The sequence below is a fragment of the Nicotiana sylvestris genome, chromosome 5 (assembly GCF_000393655.2).
Source record: "Nicotiana sylvestris chromosome 5, ASM39365v2, whole genome shotgun sequence".
Lineage (NCBI taxonomy): Eukaryota > Viridiplantae > Streptophyta > Magnoliopsida > Solanales > Solanaceae > Nicotiana > Nicotiana sylvestris.
Window position 1 is genome coordinate 182,918,978 of NC_091061.1, and position 22,165 is coordinate 182,941,142.

General features: G+C 37.1%; 1 protein-coding gene across 2 annotated transcripts in view; it reads right to left on the reverse strand.

The window, feature by feature from the left end:
* Positions 1 to 21,121, reverse strand: part of LOC104221739 (uncharacterized) — a 36,149-nt gene extending 15,028 nt beyond the window's left edge. The window contains exons 1-8 of one of the 2 annotated variants that reach the window (XM_009772862.2): positions 20,975 to 21,121; positions 20,825 to 20,875; positions 20,681 to 20,716; positions 17,298 to 17,411; positions 12,885 to 13,132; positions 11,310 to 11,462; positions 11,057 to 11,213; positions 578 to 717 (exon numbers count right to left, since the gene is read on the reverse strand). In XM_009772862.2, coding sequence (XP_009771164.1) covers positions 578 to 717; positions 11,057 to 11,213; positions 11,310 to 11,462; positions 12,885 to 13,132; positions 17,298 to 17,376 — 777 coding nt within the window. In that variant the 5' untranslated portion in view covers positions 17,377 to 17,411; positions 20,681 to 20,716; positions 20,825 to 20,875; positions 20,975 to 21,121. Of the gene's footprint in view, positions 1 to 577; positions 718 to 11,056; positions 11,214 to 11,309; positions 11,463 to 12,884; positions 13,133 to 17,297; positions 17,415 to 20,680; positions 20,717 to 20,824; positions 20,876 to 20,974 lie in introns of both variants that reach the window. The other variant, XM_009772863.2, reaches the window with a different exon arrangement.
* Between the last annotated feature and the right edge of the window lie 1,044 nt (positions 21,122 to 22,165).

Sequence of the window (22,165 nt, forward strand, 5' to 3'; positions counted from 1 at the left end):
GGTTAGCGACCAATAGGAGCATGGGAAACGCAGTCATGTAGCTGTTTGTGTAGTTTTTCTCTGCTATATACCCCTTTATCAAATGTAAGGTAAACATAGAAGGTCCAGAGAGGATTATGAAAATCATAGTGATAGGTGCTACACAAGGGGTTAGATTATTTTTTTGCTATTTTTTCTTTCTTTCATTTTTTGGCTTTAGTTTACCGAGGACATGACCCTTGATAGGCGGGTGTGGAGGTCAAGGACTAGGGTAGAAGGTTAGTAGGTAGTTGAGCATATTTCTTTCCAATACTAGTTGTATTAGTATTATGCTTGTAATTCCTTATTAGTAGTTTGCTTTTACTTCATGTTATTTCTTTCGCTTTGGTTATCATATTATCTTGTTGTAGTTAATGCTTGCTGCAAATGCTTCTTGTCTACTTGAAAGTGGAGGTAAGGGTAAGGTCTGCGTACTCATTACCCTCCCCAAACCCCACTTATGGGATTACAGTGGGGTGGTGGTGGTTGTTTCGTTGGGGCTTGTCGTGTGTGCGCGTGTGTTTTGGGGGGGCGGGGGGATGAGAGGGATAAACTGTACTTGATCTTGAAGCGCATCTTTCAGCTGAGAAATCAAGGTAACTCTCAATGATTCAGCATTCTCAAGCTGGCTGACACATTGCTGAAGTATGTTTTCCTGTTCTTGCATCCTATTCATCAATTCAGAACCCTGGAGATTTCCTGAGCAACAATCAGCGTAAAACACAATGTCAGAAGTTTTTAAAAGAGCAATCACTTTGTTCAAGAAAAACTTCTAGTTCAGAAACAACAACAAAGCGATAGCAAGAAAGATAAATACAGCATGATGGTCGATGGAGTTCATGATTATGCAATGCAAGTATAAACAGAAATCAAGGACTAATCTTTCCTGTGACCCTGAACTCTAAGGGCTTGTTCGAGCTCGTCCATAAATCTTACAGAAGGCGACCTGCTCGTTGTTTATTCCCAACATTATAGTCCACCTTCAAATCCAGCTATAGTTAATCAATTTTCTTGCTAATAAAATTTTTTAAATGGATTGTCAATGCAATTAAGCAACTAGCTCAAGAGTACCTTTAATACAAACAACATACTGCAGTTATATCCAAATTAACATATTTGCTTAATACATGATATGTTGTACTGAGTTACATGATAATGGCAATACCGGCAAATTTCAATCTCCTAGGATGAGTAAGTATTTTCTTTGAGAAAAAGTTCATATATATTGTAAATAGGCAACAGCTCAACAGCACCCTTAATTCAATTCCTATATTTCTTCCAGTTAAAGCTTGAGATGGCAAAGCTGGAGTATTATACTGGGGAGAATTTGGGAAACTGAGAAGGTAAATGCCGGAAAATTTTAAGAGCAGAGATGTATTAGTGTCACATTAAGCTGCAGGAGAATTCACAAGCAACAATTTTTACTTCCGAGATAGCAACTATCTTAAAGATATTTGATATTAAGATAAGTTGACATGGCCTTCCCCATAGACTCCTCTATTCCATTTTCTTAGACCCTCCTACAATTTCTTAAGCTTAGGTTTACAGTGAATCGATATGTAAGGTCCATTGACTTGATAGTTGTTCCACAAACTCTACTGGGTTGTTCTTGTTGTACAGCTTTTCACGATAAAATATAACAGGTATACAATAGAAGTATGGTCTACCGCTACCTTTGCCCTAGGCAGGTGAATGTGGCTCCTATCAGAGGCAATTGATCAGCAGCTTGCGTGTAAACTGATGAAATCTCCGAATTCAACGATGCCTGGAACAATTGTGGCACCCAGATCTGTTATTATGCAGGAATCACCTCTGCCACACATGAAACCTCCCAGTTTTCAGTAGTCTTCGTTACTAGCGCTTAGCTCCTGCCCAAAAGAAAATATTTCAAGAGTCCCCACAGCCTCATCACTCCTGGAAAGTCCCAAATAAAACCACTAGCTAAGAACTTAGATACAAGCGAAAATGTGTGTACACCTATTGTACTCCTGAGCCACTACCCACCTCATTTTTCACATGACCGTAATAGCTCTTGAAGCACCTCTTCTCGATATCTCCAATCTGCCCACATCTCTGCCCCTCAAAAGGCTTCTATCTTCATTTGTTAAACTTTCTCATGTTAGTTTGTCTGCTTTCATATCTAAACCAAACTATACCTCTTTCATTAAGGTCAAACAAAGCCCAAACATCCCATGATAGTATGTTTCAACTCATGCCCAGTAAATCAAATCAGAATTTCCTCTCCTCTCACATGACCGTAATAGCTCTTGAAGCACCTCTTCTCGATATCTCCAATCTGCCCACATCTCTGCCCCTCAAAAGGCTTCTATCTTCATTTGTTAAAGTTTCCCATGTTAGTTTGTCTGCTTTCACATCTAAACCAAACAACACCTCTTTCATTAAGATCATACAAAGCCCAAACATCCCATGATAGTATGTTTCAACTCATACCCAGTAAATCAAATCAGAATCCCCCCCCCCCCTCTTCCCTTCTCCAGGTCCTCTTGTGCCCCTTGTTCCTCACCTTTCATAGAACGCCACAACACACATTTCTTTTTCTTCTTTTTTTTTGAAAAAGCACAACACACATTTCTTTTTTGATCCTTCCCTATTTTCATTTGCAACCCACTCTTATCTTACTTCCCCTATTCCCCAACGCTAACCTCACTCAGCTTCATCTTTACATCCCTAAGATAGAAAGATCAATTCCTCATAACCTTCAAATCACAACCCCAAAAATCTTTTGATCCCAAGATTTTCTTGATTACCCAACTACTTAGGCCTCATTTGTTTGCACTTAATAGATGTCTGAATTTTAATCATTCAGATCTCAGATATCAAGTACGTTTGTTTTTGAAGTTTGAATCTTAATCATTAAGTGTGTATTTTTTTTTACTTCACAACCACTTAATGGGTCTGAATAGGTCATTAAGATCTATAACAATGACTTAATTTCATTAAGATGCTCTCATCCACATTCATTGCTAACTGCTGTCACTGCCTACCACTATCAACTATCACCACCACCATCCTCAACCATAGCCGCCACCATTACCATCGCCCCCATCACCATCATCCTCAACTATAACCACACACTCACCCACCTCAAATACCACCACCAACCACCCCATTACCATCAATAACCATAGCCGGCACCATCCACCATTATAAACTACTATCACCTACCATCATCTTCCTCAATCACAACCACCACCACCATTATCCTCAACTATAATCACTATCGATATCAATCATTACTAGTTACTACCTAGAATATTAGATTAATTAGTATTTTATTTGAATTTATGTTTATTAATTTTAAATTAAGATAAATCCTATATATTCAGATTTTTGTAGAAACAAACAGTCTTATAATCATTTAGTATTCAGATCTTAAAACACATCATAATATTCAGATGTGTATTTAGATTCAGATATCTTAATCTTAATACAGATATGTATTCAGATTCATACGTCTTAATCTTGAAAAAACAAATGAGGTCTTAAGGCGACTCCACCGCCTATTTATTCCCCCTATTTTTCCTCCTCCATAATATTCCTTACCAGTCTACTTCAACCCCGCTCTCATCCTCCCCGTAAAATTCTCCCTCCTCAGTACACACGCCAATGACGAGGAGATTTTGGTAATTTTTAGCTAGGTAATAGGTGCTTCCATCATCTTCATATAGTTCAATGCAAATAGCATCTCCATACTATAACTTCATGCTGTGTTTCGGACTGTAAAACTGCAGCGTGTCCACCAGTCTCTCCTGTCTCCTTTGACTATTGTTGAAGAAACGACTTCTATATTTTTATTTTTTTATTTTTATCAGAGTACCAACTTCTTTATTTAAGAAATCAGTTGTATATAGGAGAAGTGTAGGTCGTCTTAGAGTTCGCCCGACCTAGTATACCTTCTAACAACATTGTCTTAGCCTCTATGTTCTCTACCCAAAAAAGAATTCTTACTAAATTGTGTCACCGCGACATCTAAGAACTTAAGTAGTTAGAGAGAGAATAATTTTAATTACTGAGTGTGCAATGACCCCTCACAACGGACTTGTAATTTTTCTTTCTTGCTCACAGAAGTTTCTAGTTTATGGAGGAAGTGGAATCGAAACACAAGACCTCTATTGTTTTGCTACCATGTTGAAATTTGTTATAATCTCGTCTAAAAGCTTAAGCTACCAGGTTCATTGATTTATTTTATGTCAGTGTCATTTTTGAAGCATGAAATTCTCTTGAAGCACAAATCTTCCTCAACTTTACATCTCCACTATTGGAACATGTTAAGTGATCAAAGATGTCAATTGTCATTTCAAAATATACATAGTTGAGATCAGGTCAGCATAGGTTATTGGTTATGGACTTGGAGATCAGGCGGACGAGGAGGAAGAGGGTTGTGCCTGGTCTATCTAGAATCAGATGAGGTGCATTGACTAAGGACAAAGTTCAGGAGTTGGGGGAGAAGTTATTGGCTATTGGGGCCTGGAGGAGCAGTGGGGACGCGAGCTGTATGTGGACTATGATAGGGGATTGTATTAGAAAGGCGGCGAGAGAGGTGCTAGAGGTCTCGAAGGGTTTTCCTGGTGGCCACAAAGGGGACTGCGGGCGTAAAGAAGAGGTTCAAGAGAAAATGGAAGCTAGGAAAGTGGCGTATTTGAAGCTAGTAAAAGCATAGCCGAGGTAGAGAAGAGGGCGGATAGGGAATGGTACAAGAAGGCTAAGAAGGAGGCGAAGTTAGCAGTTACCGCAGCTAAAACCGCAGCATTTGGTCGTTTATATAGAGAACTTGGGGACAAAGGTGGGGACAACAAGTTGTACAGACTGGCCAAGGTGAGAGAAAGGAAGGCCTCGTGATCTGGACCAAGTGAGGTGCATAAAAGACGAGGAGGGTAGAGTTTGGTTGGAGGAGGCACAAATTAGACGAAGATGGCAGTCATACTTCCATAAACCCTTGAATGAAGAGGAGGATAAGAGCATTAAGAGTAGAGGAGGTCGAAGGGGCTATGCGCAGGATGAGTAGGGGTAGAGCAACCTGGCCAGACGAAATCCCTACAAAATTCTGGAAGAGTGCAGGTAAGACAGTCTTGGAATGGCTCTCTGGGTTGTTTATTGTCTTTTTAGGATGAAGAAGATGCCTAAAGAGTGGTGGAGGTGAAGTATGATGATTCCGATGTACAAGAACAAGGGGAAAATCCAAAGCTGCAACAACTTAGGGGTATCAAGTTGCTAAGCCATAAGATGAAAGTTTGGGAGAGGGTGATAGGAGGGAGAATGAGAAGGAGTGTGTCTATTTCTGAGAACCGGTTTGGTTTCATGCCAGGACAATCGACTATGGAAGCCATTCTTGTGAGATTGGTGGACCAATATAGGGCGATGAAAAAGGACTTGCATATGATGTTCATTGACCTAGAGAAAGCTTACGACAAAGTCCTGAGAGAGTTTCTAATGAGATGTTTGGAGGCTAAAGGAGTGCATGCAACTTATATTAGAGTAATCAAGGACATGTATGATGAAGCTAAGACACGGGTAAGGATAGCAGGAGGAGACACATAATACTTTCCGGTTAAGATGGGGTTGCACCAGGGATCAGCACTTAGCCCGTTTTTATTTTCCTTGGCAATGGACGGATTAACGCAACACATTCAAGGGAGGTGCTATGGTGTATGTTATTTGCAGATGACACAGTTCTGATTAATGAGATGCGAGCTGGTGTTAACGAGAGGCTAGAGGTTTGGAGGCATGTCTTTTAAGTCAAAAGGTTTCAAATTGAGCAGGACCAAAACAGAATACTTAGAGTGCAAGTTCAGCAACGTTACCCAGGAAGCGGACGTTGATGTGAGGCTTGATGCGCAAGTTATTCTCATGAGAGGGAACTTAAAGTATCTTGGGTGTTTAATTTAGGGTGACGGGAGATTGATGAAGATGTCACATATCGTATCGGAGCAGGGTGAATGGCGTGGAGGCTCGCTTCTGGTGTCTTGTGCGATAAGAATGTGCCGTTGAAACTTAGAGGTAAGTTCTACAAAGTAACGGTTAGATCGACTATGTAGTATGGGATAAAATGTTGTCCAGTCAAGAACTCTCATATCCAGAAGATGAAAGTAGCTGAAACGAGGATGTTGAGATGGATGTGTGGGCATACTAAGTTAGATAAAATTAGGAACGAAGTTATTCGAGACAAGGTGGGAGTGGCCCTCGTGGATGATAAGATGCGAAAGGCAAGGCTAAGATGGTTCGGGCATGTTAAAAGGAGAAGCATAGATGCTCCAGTCAGGAAGTGTGAGAGGTTGACCTTGGTGGGTAAGAGGAAGGGTAGAGGTAGACCAAAGAAGTCTTGGGAGAGGTGATCAGGCAGGACAAGGCACAACTTGAGCTAACCGAGGACATGACCCTAAATAGGATGGTGTGGAGGTTGAAAATTAAGGTACAAGGTTAGTAGGTAATTGAGTGTTTCCCTTTGTCTTATCTTCCTTAGTTCAATAGTATTAGTGTTAGTATGACATCATTTTATCCTTAGATTGCTATTACTACATAGTACATACAGCTGTTTTGTTATCTTGGTTCCAGTTCTCTTAATATCTTGTATTGTTATTACTTGTTGTTATCCGTGCGTCTTTCATCTTTTCTTTAGCTGGGGGTCTATCGGAAATAACATCTCTACCCGTCCAGGGCAGGGGTAAAGCTACGTACATCCTATCCTCCCCAACCCCCACTTGTGGGAATCCACTGGGTTGTTGTTGTTGAGCATGTCGTTAATGACTTGAAACTATTTGGTCTTTACTTTGTGAGCACCCTCTAAAATTTGCAAGGATTTGATGTGTCAAAGTTCCTTAAATATGATCCTAGGTTACTGGACAATCTTTTTGTAACAAGGAAACCCACAGTCGCTACGTGTGTGCATAGGGTAAACCTCGCTCCTATATGATAGCCCGTAAACCACACAGAAAGGTAAACCGCACTAAGCAGACCGCGTGCTACAGGCTCGACCAAGGATATATGCAAGTGGTTTTGAACCCTAGATCTCATATTTGGGAATTCCCCTATTAAACCAACCCGGCCACCCCGAAGGGTTTGGTCACTAGACAATCTTATCCATGCCTTTTTGCTCAAAACATAATAGATGACATTCGAAAGGGTTAGGCAAACCCATTGGATAACATCTCTTTCAAAGCTAATGGTCTTTGGTGTTTATGCCTATCTTTATCTTTTTATAACCTAGAAATCTATTGTTTTTCGGTTTCGAAACTCGATAGATAATGAGCATGTTCTTCTAACCCTTCTCCATTTACATACCAAATTTGGTTCCGCATCATGATTTTAACTTGTAGCATGTGCCTAACACATGTCGCGATATAATACCTTCATCATTAGACCAAAGCCCAGTGGCTTATGTCGTTGCCTATCTTGATGGCCTCGAACCACGAGATAATATGTTCTAGGATTATGTTAAAGTTTGTCATGCTAGCAAGAGAATTCTCCTCTTATATCACTTTACTACCCACAGGTTCCTTTTTCATCGAAACAAATTCTACTCATCACAAAAGATAGAGAACAGTTCTTGATAGCTAGTAGCATTAGAAGTTTCAATGTGCTTATATATTAACATACAAGAACAACACAACAAACCCAATATAATCTCACAAGTGGGGTCTAGGGAGGGTAGTGTATGCGTAGACCTTACCCCGAAGGTTGAGAGGTTGTTTCCGAAAGACCCCCGGCTCAATATTTATGTTAGATAATAATGTAAATAATATGAATTAGTCCTAGTCCCACAAAGAATATGAGTATGATATGCATTGTATAAATAGGGCTCATTATATTATAATTAAATGAATATCAATAATAGATTTTCCTCCCGTTCATTCTCATATGGTATCAGAGCAACCGCGAGAAATTTATCGGTGTGCATAAAATCCAATGACTCCGGGAAGAGAAATCAGTCAACTAGGGTTTCAGAAGCCCTTTTTCTGAAACCAAATCTCATATGGTTCATTCTCATATGGTTTCAGAAGCCCTTTTTCTAGCAAAACCAGGTCTGTCTGCAAGAACAATAGTATCCGCCAGAGTTGTGCAAAAACCAACACCACTAGGAAGTAGATCAGATCTTGGCGACCAACCCTTAAAAAAACCTATGGCAAAAAAGGACGTGCGCGCTCTCACGCGCCGCCGGAAGAATTTCTTCGGCGAAGTTCCAACCTCCACGCACTGACACGTGAGGCTATTTTCGGCCGGATTTTGGCAAAACTTCTTCAGGACAGTCTATTCTCCTTGCAATTCCGAGCCTACCCATCCAATTTAATCAAATTCCGACCACTTCTATATTTTTCCGGCATTAATGGTGATTTTTCCGACGTGAACAGTAATTTCCCAAAAATTTCTTCTTTATCTGGCGTAAACATAATAATGGCATTCGTATCAGAAGCCTTTGACTCACAATCTGTTGGATCCAATGCATTGAATCCAATCCAGATGATTTTTTTACCGGATTATATTGAGTTTCTTCAGTACAAAACATGTAAACAAACATCTTCAGGGATAGCTTCCGGTGTTCAACCAAATAGTAGCATGACTCGTGTTTCCCAATCTTCAACCTCTGAGTCTTGGATCATTGATTCAAGTGCATCTGATCATATTTTTAGTAACAAATCTCTTTTCACTACTATTTCATCTACTCAATCTCTCCCAACAGTCACAATGGCCAACGGGTCTCAAACCATGGCAACTGGAATAGGTCAAGCAAGTCCACTTCCTTCCTTACCTTTAGATTCATTTCTTTATGTTCCCGGTAGACCTTTTAATCTCATAGTCGTTAGTCGCTTAGCCAAATCACTTAAATGCTCTATTTTATTTCTTCATTATCTTATTTTTATAGAGGAACGCAGTACAACATGGATCATTGGTACCGTGCATGAATCAGATGGACTTTATTACCTTAACCTTACAAAAGCACATAGACTCACATCTTGTCTTCCTTCAACAACTTGTCCTGATACTATTTCACCAGATTTATTACACAAGCGGTTGGCATATCCCAGTTTATCAAAACTTCAGAAAATGGTACCTGATTTATCTCACTTGTACACTCTAGAGTGTGAGGCATGTCAGTTCGGTAAGCATACCCACTCCATTTTCCCTCGACGTCTTGATAATCGAGCAGAGTCATCTTTTACTTTAGTCCATTCAGATGTTTAAGGTCCTAGCCGAGTTAGTTCTACCTTGGGATTCCGCTACTTTGTCAGTTTCATTGATGATTATTCTAGGTGCACTTTGGATATTTTTGATGAAAAATCGATCTGAGTTGTTTTCTATTTTTTAGACCTTCCATGCTGAAAATCAAAATCAATTTGGGGTTTCTATATGCACATTTCGTAGTGATAATGCCCTCTAGTATTTGCCTTCCCCATTTCAACAGTTTATGAACTCTCATAGGATTATTCATCAAACATCGTGTTTGTACACATCCCAACAAAATAGGGTAGCTGAAAGAAAGAATAGGCATCTTATTGAAACTGCTCGTACCCTACTCATACTTAGACATTTGGGATCAATTACAGTGATACTTTCTCTCTCGTGGCTAAAATAGCATCAGTCCACCTTTTTCTATCACCTTCTGATAGACGTTCTACGTTTGGATATTGTGTTTTAGTAGGAGGTAATTTGGTGTCTTGGAAGAGCAAGAAACAGAATGTGGTTGCTCAGTCTAGTGCAGAAGCAGAATATCAAGCAATGGTTGTGGCAACATGTGAGCTAGTTTGGATCAAACATTTGCTTAATGAGTTGAAATTTGGTGAGATCAGCAAGATGGGACTTGTGTGTGATAATCAAGTTACCCTTTATATTGCATCAAATCCGGTGTTCCATAAGAGAACTAAACACATTGAGATTGACTATCACTTCGTTAAAGAAAAAGATACTCTCGGGGGATATTGCTACAAAATTTGTGAAGTCGAATGATCAACTTGCACATATTTTCACCAAAGTCCCTTACTGGTCCTCGTATTAGTTAAATACGTAACAAGCTCGGTACATATGATTTGTATGCACCGGCTTGAGGGGGAATGTTAGATAGTTATGTAAATAATATGAATAAGTCCTAGTCCCACATAGAATAGGAGTATGATATGTATTGTATAAATAGGGATCATTGTATTATAATTAAACAGAATATCAATAATAGATTTTTCTCCCGTGTATTCTCACACTTATAAATTAACATACTAATAATAAATATAGTAGATTAAAAGTTCTAGGCTTCTGAAACAAACTGATAATACAAGGGTATGTGCACCTAAACATACCGGTGGAAGAGTGCTCAAGATCCAACTAGTCTCGAATCTTGTGACATCCCATAAACCTGCCACAAGCGCTCAACCCAGCAGGTCAGGGGACAGAGCGACCATAGGTTCGAATCTTGTCACCTTTCTTGTGGATCCTTAACCGAATGATGGGAGTAATAAAGCAAAAGTTTGTACATGAGAATGTCAAAAATATGAATTGTTTCCTAATTCATTATTTGTGGATTTTCCCGTTGCATACACTTGCAACAAGAAACAACCACCAGCATATGGTGCAACACTTGCATTTTGGTGTATTCTTTTTTCTTGCCTTGGTTTTTCGTTGCTTCATATTCCTAATAACTTAAACAATCACTAATATGATTCTCTAAAAAGTAGATATCAACTTGCAGCAGTTGATCAAAAGTATTGATTACTTCAAAGAGCAAAAGAGTTGTTGGCTATGAACCTCTACCGACAATTACTCATCAATCACAAAGAGCCAGACTCCTGGCAGATAAATCATCGTTTCACCAAAAAGCTCTCTCAAAGGATAAGCATCATATAGCTCGCAAACAAAGCAGATACTCCACTCAAAAATAAACTTGAAAATCTAGTGCCCGGAATGCAAGAGATATCTCCACTATAACCAAAAAATGACACAAAATCGATATGCAGCGTCAATTTAAGAGACAGAAAAGATTGAGGTATTCTTCACTCTGAGTTACTTTATTCCAGCATATAATTTACTCTTTTACCTTGGGAAGTAAGGTTTTCAATATCACTCTCCATTTCCCCAGCACAAAAAACTGCATCTTTGCACTTGTTCAAAGCATCTTCCTCATTCACATTTTCATCATGAACTAGTTGGAATGCTGTTACAATTTTTTCTGGAGTACAGCCAACAGCCAATTTCTGATGTTGAAATTAACAAAACATGCAGATTACCTATACAACCTTGACAACAAACCAGCATGAATTTTGAGCAGAAAATTTGTGTTTGATACTCACAATCCTTACTGAGTGAGCATCCTTTTTCACAACTTTGATAGGATTTGAGCTCTTCCCGTTGCTTACTGACGGACCAGGAGTCTTGCCCAACACTTCGTCTTTAAGATTCTGACCCCTGGATCCAAAAACTTTTCTCTCTTCCCATATATTAACCTGATATTACCCGGGGGGGGGGGGAGGAAGAAACCAAAGAGGAAACAGAATGGAATAAGTAGTGACAAGGGCTTCGACAGACAGTAAGCTTAAAATCAACAAAACAAATAAAGAGATACAGTGAAGGAGTTTCTTAGTAACTGCAGATCTAATAGCACCTTATCTTAATAAATCAAGATGACATGTCAAGTGTTTCACCCCACTTAGGCATCTTTAGTTCAAGCACCAAGGCACTAAGGTGTGCTTTTCAGTTTTCATCACCATGAGACCAGGTTCTAGACAAACTTTAAGGGGGCTGTCAAAGATGTGAGAGTGAGATAGTCCAAGCATTGGAGTAGAGGAAGACAGTGTTCTACTTGTGGCTTTCCAACATGTTACAAGAATTCTAGAGGAGTTCGAAGAGAATGTGAGTGGCTTTTTCTTCTAGGATTCACAGCCTAATTAGCAACCATAGTAAAACATTTTAGGAATTAACTAATTGGAATTAGATTGACACCGCACAGCCTTTTTTGAGTTCTGTTAAACAGGTATATAATTGACCCTTTTTCTTTCTATTGTCAACAACAACTTAACAACGATAAAACCAATGCCCTTAATACTAATGGGTATGAGGGACTTCTCAGCCTTCAATGCAACAGTTGGCACTATTCGAGTACCACCAGTCACCAGAAGGTGATTTTAGAAAAACTAGCAGCAGAATACGACCCAACATAACTATTTCAGGTTCTTTAGGCTTGTAAAGCCTGTTACGACTTTTTATCTCTCATTGCTGGCAAGAATATTGCTCTATTTACATAGTAAAAAAAAATATAAAAACTTATGAGCGCGCAAGGTGGCTCAGACACAACCGTCATAAATAAATACATATATATAATCTAATGAGAACACTGGGTCAATTCCATGCCTTCACAAAGAAAAAAGGTTTGAAACTATATGTTAAAATCTTGACCTGCATGCATGTAGCATCATAAACTCAATATATATATATCCGCCCTCACATCATATTCTATCATTTTTAATTTGTTTGTTTTTGGATAGAAAAAATAATTGATATAGGAAGATGAGTAAAAAAAACAACTTCGGCAAATATTTCTCGCTCTTTTCTAAAGCACAATGAAGGGAAAGAGAGCTTTCTCAGTTTTGGTATCCAACTTTGCACGTAACAGCAGACTTTCAACCCACCAACCCCACAAGAAACAAAACTAGTGGTAAGAACCAAAAAACAAGGTGACAGAAGAGCTTCATCATAAGGCCGACTTCCAACAACACAAATATATAGAGAGAGAGAGACACACACACACATACATTATATTTGTGAACCAAAAGTAGCTTCAGGCTAACTGATGCACAAGTTGATTTCTCATTTAAGCCCTAATTTAACAACAAACAAACACACCTACCAGAAAGCAGAAAAGGGATTACCAGTCTAGAAGCCGCTTTCTTCGCATTTTCATCACCACTTTCATAAACATGCTTCACAGACGTGGGAAGGACCTTCCAGAACTCATTAACAAACTCACTGCCCTTGCGCCGACTATTCTGCAGAATATCATTGGCTAAGTACAGAAATGAAACACGTTGCTCCCGCTGTGCAGATCTGAACAACTTATCCCACGTTTCAACAATTTGCTTGGCTTTCTTACGATATGAAATGCACCACCGTGACAAAGCTGATAAAATGTTAAGAAAATCATACCAAAGCTGAAAGAAACACTCTACATAAAAAATAGCCCTTCATGATACCAAAAGTTTCTTAAAGACAAAAAGAACAAAGTTTTTACTAGAAGTACCAAAACGTCCAGAGTATTTTGGAAAAAATAATACTCCCTCCAGTTGTCGTAGCTTAATTTTGGTCGTCATTGAATAATATTTCCCGAATTGATAGAAGTTATACTATTTCTACTACATAAGATATAGTCAAAATAAAATTGTACCCATCTAGTTAAGAAAATGGACATTGGGCCTTACTCAAACCTAAAAGCTAGTTCATGAGGTGAGAATTAGCAACATCATATAATGAGACAACAATAGATTATATCAACCAAATGTGGGATACTTAACACCACCACCCCTCCCCACACCCCCAAACACTGGCTAACCCAGAATTGGAATAGGTGTATCTCTAATACCATGTTTAAAAAGTGGACTTTTTAAACTAGCTCATGAGAGAGGATTGCATAAGAGTATACGAGGAGACAACATCTCATTCCCCAAAGCAATATGGAACACTTAGCACCTCTCAACTGATCTTTTCATTTTTTCTTAATCAGTAAATAAAAAGGTTAAGTACATTGACTTCCACTATAAATTAACAAAAAACTTGCACTTATCCTCTAGCTTAAAAAATCATATTAGCCTCCCTCTAAAATAAAAAATCCATGAAAACAGAAATAAGATGAGAACAAAAATATGCGTGATTAGAATTGTTGACCAATACTAGAAGGATCTCATAATTTAATTATCCATGATTGTTTATGTCTCTAGCGTGACCACCTGATGAAATCTAAAGGGAAGTGGGGTAAATGGCTGATACTACTGGGCACATGGTTTTCTAGATTCACAACAATACCAGATTTATTATGCTTAAATAGAAGAACATTGCAAAAATATTACTCCGTTTCAGTTTAAGTGAAAAAATTTGCTTTTTAAAATTCAAACTATGTAGACTTTTATCATTTTGAAATGCATTTTTTCATCATATTGACATTAGAAGAATTGCAACTTATAGTAATTTTCGTATAGTTTTTGAATATCTAAATTTTAAATTTAAAATATTGAGTTAATCTAATTCAATTAAGCTTCAAAGATTAGTCAAATTGACAATCGAAAAGGGAAAAGGTTCACATAAACTAGAACGGAGGAGTATATGATATTCAACGATATTCTCTACTTCACAGTAGGAGAACAATTTCTTGCCTTCATGTGCTATATTAAGCTAGAGCCCCTATTGCTAACTATCAAGACCAAGCCCCAAAAAAATTCCTACTCACTTCTTAGCTTTTGTTTCTTTAAATAGTACCAAAGCAATTGAGAGTCTGGGTTAAAGTCTCATACCCATCTAAGAACAAAGTGTTTCTATGTGTCAAGTTCAATAAAAAAGAATATGTCCACACATGAGGAAGCGTGTTAAGAAATAATTAAATACATAGAAGTTTTTCTTCTCTAACAGCTTAACATAGTATATGAAATGTCCAATTAATTCAATATGGCATCATTACCTCCCCGATCTAGGTGGAAACTCAAATAGCACCTATCACCCGTAACTTATGGACAACCTAATGCTACCTGCCCGACTAAGTTTTCTTTTGTCTTTTTGTATCTTTGGCAGTCAACGCCACTATTTTTCTCTCTCCCGTCTCGCGTCCAACGTTTCTTTTTTTTTTATGACAAGTGATGCATGAAGATAAATAATTATGAGTACTAAGCGCAAAGCATAAAACTTCCAATAATATTACTAATATCATAAATATACATCATTCATTTATCATTGTCCACGACGAGTTTTCATATTCTAAATATGCTTAATAATGACGAGTTTGGAGGATAGGGGTAGTCTGAAGAAGTAATAGGGAGAGGTGATTTGGCAGGGCATGATGCATCTTCATCTTACCGAGAACGTGACCCTTGATAGGAGGGTTTGGGGGTCAAGAATTAGGGTAGAAGTGTAGTAGGCAGTTGAGTGTCTTTCTTTTCATTTCAATAGTGGTAGCGTTATCCTCGTATTTCCATATTCCTAAATTTCTATTACTACCTGGTTGCTTTTGCTCTGGTTTTTCTATTATTTTGTTGGTGTTACTGCTCCTTTGACTTTTTCTCTATGGTGTTTCGTTCTCTATTCTATTTTGAATGATCATGCAGCTTGCTTTGAGCCGAAAGTCTATCAGAAAAAGACTCTCTACCTGCACTAGTAAGGGTAAGGCTGCGTACACATTGCCCTCCCCAGACCCCACTTGTGGGATTACACTGGGTATGTTGTGGTTGTGGTGTTGTTGTTGTTGATGACGAGTTTGGAGGAATGGGTTTTGTTTTATTAGAGAGATTGAGAAAAAATCGTAAAAAGAAGATTTCTAGCTTCTATTATTTAATTCTAAGAGCATACACTAAAAAGAACACATTTACTATTATTTATCCTATTAGTTTCTATTTAGACAAACAAACAAAAAAGTCAAACATTTAAAAAGAAGAGTGTCAACAAATGTGTCGTGTCAGTGTGTACTCAAGTCTCTTTAGACTAAATGCAAGCAAAAATTTTTGCTCTCACCGGGATTGGAACTCTCGCCCAATGGGAGGAAAAGTTGGACATTTGCCACTGGCACCTTGGCCACTTTTGTTACTGCGGGTGGCACTCTATATTTTCACCATTTATTATACATATATACATATACACATAGAGTTCCCGACAAAGCTTGCGGGTGGCGTGTCACCCCGAACCTACTACGTAGATCCGCCCTGGTCTTGATCACTATATCCCCCTCATCAAGATGAAGCTTCTAATTGGACAATTGGGCTAAGACCAAACTCAATGCAACGAGCGAAAGCACAAACTTATCGAAAAGATTTCTAGCAACTACATTGACCCACACATGGTGTTTTCTCTCCTCAGCTTTGATACCATGTGACGAGAGAGACAAGTAAAAACAATTTGTTTTGGTGAATAAAACTCAATGCAAAAAAGGGGCTCCTCGTATTGGAGTTGTTAGCCTACTTTGATAAAGTATATTGCCTTATTTACTAGGCTTCAACTTCATACAAAATAATCTGCTAAAAAATGCATCATTCATGATTTTTTTTTAAGATAAATCTTGCCACATTCTTGGCAGTTTTAAGTTAGAAATTTTCCCTTTCTAAATCAGCCACTTGTTTGACCCTTTAATTCAAGTAACTTAGCTAACATCTCGAAATATCCATTTCACCAATGTATTAATTCTAACATCCAACTTAATTAACTTTATAATTTACTTTCTAAATAAATTTGCTCACCTAAACTTATACTGTAGCATTTAGCATATTTGAAACGAGAAAAATAAAAAGCTTAAGAACCTAATAGCGGCATGTTGACCTTTGCTAATATTAAATTTTATCCTAAACACTTTCAAGCGGTAATAACTTTTTACTTACCCAAAAAAGTTTATCCTAAACATTATGTTCAACTAAATATTAATTTTATACGGAATTCCTAAATACCAATATAACAATTAATTGCAAAAATTAAGCACTGTTAACAGATTACATTTAAATTAAGATGAGCTTCTATAAGTATTATGTACAAAAATAAGATTTAAGTCATAAAATTTACAAGAGAAGTATTTATGTATGAATTGCCTCTTTTTAATATACAATATGGTGAGAGCGAATAAGACCTCTTTTTAGCTGTATTAAATCTTATTGTAGCGAAGTAGCAGTAAAATGGTGCAGAAATATGTACAACAGGGTCACACAAGCTCACAAGCTAAGGTAATTTTTGAACCAGAGGCGGGTCTAGAATTATCTCAATTTAGAAGAGAGATAAAAATAATTATTTACACTAAAGAAGGAAAGCAAAAAGGATAGCAGCTAACATAACAAGTGGATACAAGTGACAGCCCCATCCCTTAGGTAGTTAAGTCAAGGAGGACAACTACTTTAGGATTGACATGCCTAAAATATGGGATATTACTGGGTTGTTGTTGTTGAAGTGCCAATAACAACGCTAGCAATAGATTAAAGCTGGAAACGGGAACATAATCCCCAACGCTACCATGTCAAATCCCAAATTAATCATCGGTGAATTCTGTCCCAAAAAATATATCGAGTAACATATGCATGAAGTATAATCTTCATAAACAAAAAGGATACATTCTATGCTTTGCTGTGAACTGTTAAGCTTAGACAATTTTTCAGCCAATAGCTGGCCATCAAAAGCATCGTCACCCATCCTCCAAGTAATGTTATTTTTTGGGTGATTAATCCCTGCTAATACCAGATAAACATGAAATACAAAAATTAGGAAATCTTTTTACAAAGAATATTATCAAAGAGAGCAGGTTCCGAGAATTAGCAATTAAGAAACCAGGATATCATGTCCATTTAAAGATAAAACAGACAAAAGAAAAGTAGAAAAGTAGGACTGAACTTTCAAATTGAAGGTAAAATCATGAAATAAGCATATTCCACATTTAAGAGTCAACCAACCCTTCAATCTATATTATTAAAGACATTCATCAAGTCAAAAAAGTTTGACATTCTCTCAATTTTTTTGCACCTTCCAATCTTTGTTTCGGTAAGAAAAGAAATCTGTACTCATAAACAATGAAGACGAAGAAGAGGTCCAAGTCTCCTCAAGCAAAACAAGACATCAAGTAAATTAACTAATTTTCCGCTTAGTGGTTGGACCCCAGAGAAAACAAAAAAGAAAACACAGAATACTTTCTCTTTGTATAATAAGGAACAGAGGATTACTCCCTTGTAGTGTTTTCTGAGTAATAATGCATATTAGGAACATATGATTACTGTTTTAAAAGCCAAAGGCTGTAAGAATATGCATTTTACTTTGTCCGAACAAGTATGAGCACTGGAGGCAATAGGTTAAAGCTTTGTGGACTTCTTTATATATACGTGAAATATCAATAACAATGTACATGATGTAAATTTAGAACATTAAAAATACAATCCCAAATAAAGGAATAAGTAATAACAACAACAACAAACCCAGTGTAATCCGACAGGCAGGGTCTGGGGAGTGTAGAGTGTACGCAAACCTTACCCCTACCTTGAAAAAGTAGAGAGGTTGTTTCCGGTAGATCCTCGGCTCAGGAAAGATAAAAAGATAAAAAGGAAAGATTTGTTAAGTGACCACAGCTAATAAAAAATAAGATATTCATCTTTTTATTGAAAAAAACCCTACTAGACTACAAGAAACGGAAAACATTTCAACCTTTGTCTCGTTTTGGATAAGAAGAAAATTTTTCGATCTAATAAGGCATCGAGCAATTTTTCATCCCCAAATTAAGTTCATAATTTTCTCTTCGCTCTTTTTCTATAAATTGAATAAATTCTTTAAAAATCATCAGTATAATATCACCATGCATAGTCTGGCTGTAAATAGAAACTTTATGGTAGCTGAATGTGTCTCTAGTGATGGATGGCACTAGCAGTTGAGGAGATTCAATGGTTGGAAATCCAGGAGCTTACACTTTTACTGGACTTGCTACAAACTCTTTCTTTGAATGCAGGTAGAAATGACACACTTGTCTGACTGGCTAGTAAGAGCAGTGATGTCTCTGTTAAACGTTGCTAAAATTGTCTTCAAAAGAGAGCAGGCTGCTGAGAAATGAATTGGCCTTGGAAAATGATTTGGAAGACTAAAGCATCCCTAAAGTTGCTTACCTGGAAGGTAGCAGCTAAGGGTGCCTGTTTGACTAATGTTAAACTTCAAAGAAGAGGTTTTTCTTTATACAGGAGATGTTTCTTTTATGAGAATTCTTTGGAGAGCATAAGCCACTTGTTCCTCCATTGCAACTAAGTAAGGCAAATCTGGTCACTTTTTCTATAAAAAATTTGGAGGGTGTTGGGTCATGCCATGGGAAGTGAAGAGTTTGCTGATTTGCTGGGATAGTCAGAGAAAGTGTAGACAGCAGAAGATGTTATGGAAAACTATCCACGGCCACTATAATGTGGACTGCTTTGCCAGAGACTAACAAAAGATGTTTTGAGGGAAAGATAGACCCTTTGGTGTAAGGGTTGTAAAATAGAGGATATATCACACTTATTGGATCTTTCAGATGACATGAGGATATAGGGGAGAAAATTTAATGGGTGATGCCAAGCACTGTAAAGGAGATGTTATATAGCTGGGCCGGTTTCCGTAGACGAAGAAAGCAAAAGGCGTGGAAGTTCGCCCCGTTAGCTCTCATGTGGATAGTTTGGGGAGAGAGAAATAAGAGAGCTTTTGAGGGGATTGAGTCTCCTTTTTCACATCTTAAGAATAGTCTTTTATCTTTGATCGCTTTTTGGTGCACTCATATAGCCCCTACTTGTATAGAAGATTGGGCGTTTTTTGTAGAGAATCATGTTCCGATGTAAATTCTCTACTCTTTGGTATACTTCCTGTATACGGGAGTTCTCTCTCTTTTGATTAATACAATTTACCTTATCAAAAACAAAAGGGAAGAAAATTTAATAACTTCCATTAATCTATATGCATGGTGTAAGGAACATACTGTAGGGGAGGTTTCTCAGCTTGTTGACTTCATAGAAACAATGAGCTGATAGCTATTGTATTGTGGATGTAATCCCTCTTTGTTGTACTTTTGCAGTACCTCCTTGGTACTTGCTTTAATAAAACAATATTATCTTATCAAACAAAAAAATTCCGACATTGTATAGCCTGTTGTCTTGTTCAGAATAGGATAAGATAATGAAAATAAATCTCCAGTTCACATGACAACCTGGTGTTTAGGTCCATTTTTTAACTTGTGTAACTATTGTATAGGCGGCATCCTCTTTATGTTTCAGTTCTACTTACTGGTGATTAAGGAGAAGACCTAGACTTGATTAAACAATCATGTTGATAACTCAGTTTTAGACCTGGACCAGTCAATCACTCAGCAATATTGTGCAACTATTTTCCATGACCAAATGTCTTCAATATGTCTGTTAAGAAGTGGCCAAATCCTTCAGGAGCATAAGGTCCATCACTAAGGCATAACCAAAGAGGCTACAATGCAGCTCCAAACACGAGGAAAAGAAAACCCATAAGCAGTGGATGACTGAAGAATAAAGAATGCTTATCCTACATGCTTGCTTACCTAGACTTCTCTTAACAATTACTATTAGCCAAACAACCCAAGTCGGTCATCATACATCCTAAAAGCAAAATGCTACGAAGAAAGATCACTTCAATAAGGAATATTCAAAACAACAAACAACAACTATGCCCCAATCAGCAAGCTTCCGTCAGCTATATGAATCCTGACCATGTCACTCCATTTTAATTCATCAGAGATTTAAAGTATTTTAAATGTACTATAAAGAAACTAAAAATCAATCAGAATCATCACTTTCCTCAAGTATCGTAAAACTTATTCTACTCCTTTTTAAACTTTTTTAAAACAAAAATATATACCTGATTAAGGAGAAAAATAATATATGTAACTGACTAATCTAATAAAGATAACGTATATGTACCTCAATATATATACAGAAACATGTTACCATATTCAAAAAGAAAGTATGTGTACCTCAAGTTCGCTGTTTTGCACCAACTCAAGAAAAACCTAAAGGGTAGAAATGAAAATTTAACTTAATCAACAGCAACTATTTTTATCGACCGCTATTTAAGCCAATGCAAAAAGAGAAAAGGATAAAGCAAATGTAAGCTTTACCTGAAATTAGGACGAGACCATTTCCAGATAATTAGTTGCTTCCAAGAATCCCTAAAAAATAATACAACAACGTTTGAGAGTTAATCACAAAGAGCAAAAATTCATATGCAACAAATAAGTCAAGGGAAAACTGCTGGGACGTGTAGGTACCGGTTAGCTGGAGAAGAAGGTAATCCTTTCAGGGGAGAAAAAACCTAATAGAAGAGATGGTTTTGCAGGGGTGAAGACGGATGTGGAAACCAGTCGTTGGGCGGAACAACACTACTATTTGGCGAAAAATTAAAGGAGAAATACAAAATAGCACTATTTTTGGGTGATAACTTTGGATTTTCTCTTTTCTCCCTTTTTTTTTTTTTTTTGGCCTAATTAATAATGCGATGTTGTATCGAGAGGAAAAAATTAAAGAATCCGAGCAAAATGGTATTGGATTGAAGTCTAGTTGTTTATATTGTGTAAAAATTTATATAATAAAAAATAACATACTTTGTAACTAATGAAGTTTGAATTTGGAGCATAAGTCACATATATCATGTTCTTAAAATATATTACGAATTCACGGTACCATATAAGTTTAAAAATTTTAAGTTTTATGGCTATAAGAGGTCGTTTGGTAGGATGTATTAGATAAAATAATGCATACATTAGCTCTGTGTATTAATAATACCTTATTTGGTAGACATTTTGAATCTATGCATTAGTTATGCAAGCATTAGTTATCAATTCTATTTGGTATTATCTTATTCATAACTAATGCATAGAAAACCATGGTATTAGCAATGCAATGGATTTTAATGCATGCATCAGCTTAGTTAAAGACAAAATTATCCTTCAAAATTTATGCTTTATTAAAATATGCTTGTTATTATATTAATGCAAGTTTAAATAATCCAAATTATGAAAAATAAAATTATTCCCTAGTAAATAAATAAATACTTAGCATATTTTCTTTTTTATAAATAAATATTTAGTTCTATATTACAATATAGGTAGACAAATCAAATAATTTTTTTAAAACTTTTTCATATAAAAACATTTCTCAACATGTTTCTTTTAAAAAATTAGAGTGATGGACTGGTTTTGAGAGCATTTTTATAAACAAACAATTCTTTTAGAAATTGTGCAATGCTTTAATACATCAAACCAAACAATAGATAAAAAATATGTCTGCATAACTAATACGAGCATAACAAATGCAAGCATAACTAATACCAGCATTACTAATACACCCTATTCAGCATTATTCTTATGCACCATACCAAACGACCCCTAAGTCCCTTCCACTATGTAGAGCCGTCAAATGGGCTTAGCCCGTGAGGCCAGCCCAACCCAACCCGCTACTTG